The 6,833-nt window shown below is 55.8% G+C and overlaps 4 protein-coding genes across 4 annotated transcripts; 2 read left to right on the top strand and 2 right to left on the bottom strand.

Annotated features, from left to right (window-relative positions):
- Positions 1-449: 449 nt before the first annotated feature.
- On the bottom strand, positions 450-884 carry CCOS01_17110 (uncharacterized protein; the record flags this gene model as incomplete). Its single annotated transcript, XM_060465244.1, has 1 exon — positions 450-884. One exon carries the CDS (start codon positions 882-884, stop codon positions 450-452), a length of 435 nt encoding a protein of 144 aa, XP_060304202.1.
- A 502-nt stretch (positions 885-1,386) lies between these two features.
- On the bottom strand, positions 1,387-2,078 carry CCOS01_17109 (uncharacterized protein; the record flags this gene model as incomplete). The annotated part of the gene is made up of 4 exons (XM_060465243.1): positions 1,387-1,534; positions 1,586-1,666; positions 1,733-1,777; positions 1,825-2,078. The coding sequence occupies 4 exons, from the start codon at positions 2,076-2,078 to the stop codon at positions 1,387-1,389; spliced, it is 528 nt and encodes a 175-aa protein (XP_060304201.1).
- Positions 2,079-2,395: 317 nt separating this feature from the next.
- CCOS01_17108 (uncharacterized protein) lies at positions 2,396-3,013 on the top strand (the record flags this gene model as incomplete). Its single annotated transcript, XM_060465242.1, has 1 exon — positions 2,396-3,013. One exon carries the CDS (start codon positions 2,396-2,398, stop codon positions 3,011-3,013), a length of 618 nt encoding a protein of 205 aa, XP_060304200.1.
- Positions 3,014-3,327: 314 nt separating this feature from the next.
- CCOS01_17107 (uncharacterized protein) lies at positions 3,328-5,073 on the top strand (the record flags this gene model as incomplete). The annotated part of the gene is made up of 4 exons (XM_060465241.1): positions 3,328-3,348; positions 3,432-3,449; positions 3,744-3,986; positions 4,042-5,073. The coding sequence occupies 4 exons, from the start codon at positions 3,328-3,330 to the stop codon at positions 5,071-5,073; spliced, it is 1,314 nt and encodes a 437-aa protein (XP_060304199.1).
- Positions 5,074-6,833: the final 1,760 nt, after the last annotated feature.

Genomic DNA, 6,833 nt, shown 5'->3' with positions numbered 1-6,833 from the left:
CCATGTTTTGGCGTGAAAGGCTTACGGCTCGCATCAAGACACTTGGTCCTCCTGATCTACTCAAGAAGGGAAGCTGCGCTGGATCAGCCTCTCAAAGTTCAGTCGAACTGATTTGCGCACATACTTTGCTATTCGGCTGGAGACCTGTTTGCAAGAAGTCAAAGAACAGTAGCGCGTCCTTTGACCATCGCGTTACATTAGAACCAAGTCGATCCATGACTTGTTGCAGAAAGGGTGCCACCGTCTCGTGAGATAACGCCAAGGCCGTCCCCGAAACAACACAAGGCATCGAGATCGTCGCGAAGTCGGGCACTTGATGATTAGTCAAGCTGTGAATGGATCGAACACTGTTCGGGCGAGTCTGCTCACCGGCTTTGACAACGCCAGAGGCAGAGACACGAATGCCACGGATACCGAGTCGCTCAGAAAGCGATTGGAGATGTTCGATGCTAGAAAGGACCTACGAGGCTGAGCGTCACCACCTCGACCGACCAATAGGTGAGGCCACGCACCTGAGAGAGAACGGCAGCAATCTCTCGCTCGCTGGTGAGGTCCAGTTCGAAGACGTCCAGGTCTATGACCTCGTATGTGATGTACGCCCTATCACCCAGGAAAAGGCCAAAAAGCTGCACCATGTTCGGGTGGGTCGATTTGGCCAAGGCCTTGAACTGCGTGATGGTGAGGTCCGGCGCTTCCTGGACCGTAACGAATTGAGGCCTTGCGGCGCCCTCGAGCCGGCAGAGGACCATTCCGATCCAGCCACCTGCAACATCTCTAACCCACCGGTATCTGTCGACCGGGTGCGTTCCGATGTAGACTGCTGGCAGGGCTGTTACATGTGTAACATCCCAGCCACGGTGCGCAGTGGGCTGTTGTGACGACATCGGGGGTGTCGGGCAACAAGCGGAGAAACGAAGCAGCCTGTAGGATTCTCGTAACGGTCATCGATTGTATAGAGCCAGAAGCGGGAGCAACTATGGCATCTATCTGTGCGAGGTGTTCTACAGGGGCAGGTTCGGGACCCGGAAGAAAACAAGGCGCATCGCTCGAGCACAAAACCGGCTCCGTCACAGTGGCCGCACAGAAGACATCATTAGAAGGAGACGGTAGGTAGAACATCATCTCTCCCATTGTGTAAAAGCGGTTTCCCGAGACGCGATTCTCTATCTTACTACCCTGGGTCGAATGAAATAAAACTGTCAGCCAAGTTCCGTGCAAGCTGATTGATCCAAAGACGTGATGGACGATTGCTCAGCCGCCACACTCCATCCGAGGCCGACCGCACTGGCGTCAGCAGCCCGTCGGCCGCGTCTGTTATGCCTCCAAAAGCCTCTTTTCCAAGACGATTTGGGATGGATGGACGGAAGACTTCTGTACATGGGCTGTTCATATAATAGATAGGCCGCCAGTATCGTGTGTGTTCCAATCATCAACGTCAAGCTGCGGCTCCACGAACGCCGGGGGTTGAGCCGCCGCGGCCGTTTGAGTGATAACCTTGTGGAGACGTTTGACGACATCCAAGGCCCGATCGATCCTGAGGGTGGTGTCAGTAGTCATCAGGATCATCGGAATAACTTGGGCAGACCTTTCCTCTATCTCGCTGTTCCAGGCCGTGTTTTGTGCGATGGAGGCCGTGAGATCCTCTTGCGCCATCAAGCACGGGTCACTGTTGGCTCCATGTCAGATCGAGGGTTCCTAATGGACGACTGCCACGATGAGATGTTTGGGTTACCTGGTTGGCGACGCAGAGTGCTGGAATTGGGGAGCTATCGGCTGTCTGGACTACGTCAGTGGCTGGTGCACGAAAGGCCATTCTCGTCTTACGCTGTTGAATCCTCCGCTTCCTGGAACTCGTACGAAGCCTCGTCGAAGTTAGCCGAATCGTACACTGCCTGCGTCAAAGGTAGAAATGAGTTGTTCATCTGCTTGCTATGGCGTGCCGTGGCCGGCTGCTGATGTTGCTTGCGCGGTTGAGCCGCCGCCGTGTTCCGGCGCGGATACGGACCCGGCTGCCGGTTCTGGGGCTGGCCGGAATTGTTGCGATGCGGGCCTGGGCCGCGCGGTTGAGGTCTATGCATGATCAAGAACAGGTGGGCAACGTTTGCGAAGTTGGGCGAGGAACGAAGCGGAAGGCTCTGCTGGTTTCTATGCTGTCTAAGTCTCCCGTTCGAAATCACGACTTCAGGCCGGGCAGCTTTTTATGGCCGCAATGCCGGAGCACATTCCAACGCCCTTTCGAGTGTCAAGAGAGGCAGAACCGTCAGAAGCCTGCCAATTAGGTGTCGTACCAACAGCCTGGAACCGACATCACCTCTCGCGTTGAAAAGGAAGTGATGTCCGAAGCCCAACGTCGACGGCTGTTGGTTTGAAATCGCTCATCCTAGCTTTACTCACCATGGCCATGTCGCAGCATACAACCAACCAGGGACACGGTGCTCTCACGGCGAGACTTGTCGCGGCCGTCATAGAAGAGATGTTTGCCTGCCTCTCGCAGTGGCAGATGCTCGTCGTTGCCAAGGATGAAGAAATCCACGCCCTGAGGGCCCAACTCGACGGCATCCAAAGCACGAACGAGCAGCAGAGCCAGACGCTCAATCACCAGACGGTCTACATACGAGGCTTGGAGTACGATCTAGCGCGGTCCCGCGCGGCGCCGCGACCGTCCTCGGTGGCCAGCTTTGACTCGTACTTGCTGCTGGCCTCGGACCCGCTCGGCTCCGTCGACGAGCCCCGCTCGCTTTCGCCGGGGCAGACATTCAAACAGGGGTCCCATGGCGACATTCTTCAGCACTCCGAAGGAGCGATGACTGTGCCGTGCTCGCTGGAAGGTCTTGAGCCGATCCCGTTCGAGGGCCTTGCTCCGCTCTTGGCACTAGCAGAGACCGCGGCAAGCAGCGCGACTGGTGGCCCAATAGCGGCAGGGATCAGTGCGGCGCCAGAAAGCGCCGAAGCCACCCGAAAGCGGAAGGCAGTTGACGTCGCCGGGGTCGCAAAAAAAGCGCGGTCGCCGTAACAGCCATGACAGGACATGGCCAGTGAGTTCTGGCGCAGGGGTTGCATGCGCAGCGTAGTGCGTAGCGTAGATCAAAAATTGAAGATGACAACCAACCGCGACGTTCACTGTTGGCACGCACATTGTGATGTTCCTTGGGGATGCTCGTTTGGTTATTCTTCAGAAGGATGTCCCGGCCGGTGATCGCCGGTAGGCCGAAATTGGTCCCCGCCAAATGGGTGGAGAGCCCCAAGCAATAAATTTGGGACATCTAGGGTCCGCAGCATCTTTTCTTCACGTGTCGTACCGAGCGTAGTCCGCTGTCCGCGAACCACATGAAAGCCTCTCTGGAGACGGTGAGTCAAATAAAAAATCAGCGCCGAGGGGTGGGGGGGCTGGGATTCCTTGCGACTGACCCCCGCCTCCCCTACGCAAAAAGCCGACCCGCAGCCATGGGGTATGTTGGACGGAGAGGCTACAGTACCCGTGAGACCTGTCAAAATGACAGTTGATTTGTTCGGGCTCGTGTGCAAGGGTCGGTTCGTGGGTGAACAGTACTAGCAAAGCCGCCTCGGGCTCGCAGTGGCCAAGGGCGAAGACGTTCCGCTATCGAGAGCCAGGGGTGGCTTCCAAGCCATTTAAGAGGATCAATTCCAGGCGCTGCAAGCTGGGTACATGGTCATGACAGGGAACCCAACAGAGTATCCCGGATTTGATACTCCGATGTGCCATGCCCAACATCTGCTTCTAGCTGCGCCTTGCCATAACAGAGACCATGGCGGTTTCCTCCTCCCCCGACAGTGGGCACAACCAAGACAAGAAGGCCAAAGCCAAGGTCCGGAAGAGCGGTCGCAGCGTCATCAGTAAGACGCTCAAACTAGGACGCGAGGCGAGAGTATTCACGGCTACTATACACTACAACCCAACCTATCGACAGCTCGACGGAGCAATCCACGTTCCCGAAGGCCAGAGCATTCCGGACGTCAACCGATTTGTAAGCCAACTGAGTAACAGACCTGATGGTATTTGGAAACTGAGACGCAGATCAGTTACTGGATTTATACCATGGCCGACACCACATCGACCGTCAACGTCGCAGCCGGGCTGTTCGGTCCGCCGCCAGTCCCCAGAAGAGGGAGACCACGCCGATTGTGGACGGAGTCGCCGTCAAGGCAAGCGAGAGCGAGAGCCAGGAGTTGCTATCGGGTACCACTGCCGTAGGGCTTGCAGAGTGCGGGGCGAACGTAGGGAAAGACGACGCCGCGGATCCATCACTGGCCTCGAGGGGACACCAATGCGAAACGCGCCGTCTTGGCCATCTTGGAGCCGAATCCGCCACCGCAGGCACCGCAGGCCTGCAGGGAGGCTTGGAAGGTGCTGCCTTCGACCTAGCCGACCGCGTCGACACCCTCAACAATCAAGATGCTGATTTCGACGTCCACGGCGAACCAGTGGGCCATGAGACGGACAGGTTTGATTTGACCAGGAATCAACTTCCGGATGAAGGGTTGTGCACTGTGGGTGACGAAGTCGATTTAGGCTGGCTCGAGCTCCTGCCTGGAGTGACTGAAAACGGGCCGTCGTTATCTGATTGGCCGGAGATGGGTCTGGCTCGAACCTTAAACAGCGGGGGGCCAAGCGAAGAGATGCAAGGTGTGACAAAAGGCATCAGACAACGTCGATTTTTCGAACTGGTGTCGAGTCATGTCTGGCGCGCGGAGCAAGGTCGCTCAGGGGCCGAGATCGCGACAGAAGCCTACTCGGCCGATCCTGACGGTGCGTACGGGAAGGTAAGGAATGGCTGCGCCAAAGGGTCACGACAGACCCTGAGGATGCACGGCACTACGGGGCAGGTGGCTGGCCCAAACGCCATGAAGCCATCAACGGCAGCCGGAGCCGGCGTTGGCCTTCCGATGCAGCAGCAGGTCCGATTTTTCCACGCTGTCGTCCTGCGATTCCGCCGTCAATCTGGAGCCGGGACTGCCCCAGACTGGCCAAGTGCCGGAGGGACGGTGAGCGGCGCGGCGTCTGGGTTGCCGGTTGCACGCCCATTTGCTGACTACGCTAAATTCCGAACGTAGTCTTCTGTCACGAAAGACGGCGAGCAGCAATGGGCTCGTGAAGTGGGTCAAGTGACTTCAATCAACCCGTCTAGAACGAAGAAAAGAAAGCAGTCTATAGGCCGAATGAATGCAAGAATCATGTCAGATAGCACGTGAGATAGCACGTGACAGAGTGCTCGACGAGTATTGACACTATTTGTGTTTCGTGACATCATTGCTTACCTCACGCGATCGGCCAGAAATCTGAGGCGGATGGCAGGACGATGCAATAGCCTGGCCTGGCAAAGCTGTCCAGGCTAAACAGGTATATCCCGCGACGTACATATCACAATCACCAACTTACATCAGCCACGGCGGGATGCAGCTGGGGTGAGAACAGAAACCTGGAAGCATAGGTGGCAAGCAGTGCCTAAGGGCTTTAGTGAGGATTGGTGGTCACCAGAAGAAGCTGCGACAGACTAGAAGCCCTGGCGAACTCCGGGAGCATCCCCAGGCCGTGAGTCTTTGGTAAGGATTACGGCGATACTTGGCGACTCGGAGGCCAAGGATGGATTCACTGACGAGTGCCTAAAAGAGTTGTATGCGGAGCTGTTCGACACGTTCGCCTCGCGACGGTGCAAAGAGCGGGTTTTGTTCTTTCGTCGCTGGAGCAGAGAGCCCCTGATTACTTGCTGAGACTTTGTGATCGCGTACGGTGCAAGTACAACATGGCTATGAGTCGACCGGCCCTGGTTGAGAAGGACATCAGCCTCTTGGGGCGGTCAAGGGCATTCTCTATTGCTGCCAGAAAGCATGCTGGCTAGCAGGCTTTCCGAAGACTGCTACAGGGAGCTTTACATAAACCGCGCAGCATCCCACACTTTCCTATTAAACAACCGATGAAAACGAGCACCGGACATGGCCTCCCCCTGTTTCCACCCAATACGCATAGTTTCTAAAAGGCATATAAATGATGTCTACGAAGATGTGCTGTATCGTCCTTGTTTGAATACGACACCATCCTCGTCCGTAAGGCGGCCTGTTCAACCTCCCGAGTCGAATCTGTTCCACCAAATACTAAAAAAGGCCAACAACCACGATACAGGCTCCGGCTCTCGGTCTGATACATCGCCATACCGACCTGGGAGCCAGTATGCCCCTGTGTCTTGCGCAGACGAGCCGAGCACAATGGTTTGTCTCAAGGACCTCGAACTTAAGAGATGAAGGCGCTGCGTCAAAAAGGGAGACAAGATTATTTCAAGACCTATCGCATGGGTTTGACGCTGAAAGACACCATCGCTGACGACAAGGAGCTTCGGCCAGCCAGCCTGGAAGAACTGTTCCTTGGAGGATTATAGAGTACTCGAGATGTAAGAAGGAAGTCCCGAAGTAGCCTCGAATTCGCTGTAGAAAGACACTGGGTTTTCAGAAGACGGCTGGTGAAGACAAACTACAGTTTCAGTGTCACTGCTATTATCTGTACATTGACAATGTGAACTTTGAGACTATTTTGAAATCGGGCGGAACCCTTTTCAGTTGGTGGCCGGCTGAACGAATCGAGCCCTAAGAACTAGTACCATTGCTGGATTGAACTCGTCAGCGAAATCAACATGTTTGGCGGTCCTGTTCTCTACTTCGAGATACGATATGACTCGTGCCGATACCACGATTCGCTGGAAGCTTCGCTGGGTTGGCTCACAGCAAGCCAGATCTGGCTTCCGGCAAACGATCTCAACACGGTGTGCTGCCTGTGGTACCAACCAGTATCGACACTTCATAGGCACAGCAAATTCATTGCT

The sequence above is a fragment of the Colletotrichum costaricense genome (genome assembly GCF_030867565.1).
Source record: "Colletotrichum costaricense strain IMI 309622 chromosome Unknown Scaffold_47.1, whole genome shotgun sequence".
NCBI lineage: Eukaryota > Fungi > Ascomycota > Sordariomycetes > Glomerellales > Glomerellaceae > Colletotrichum > Colletotrichum costaricense.
The sequence above is the reverse complement of the archived record's forward strand: the minus strand, read 5'-3'. Positions and strand labels throughout refer to the sequence as shown.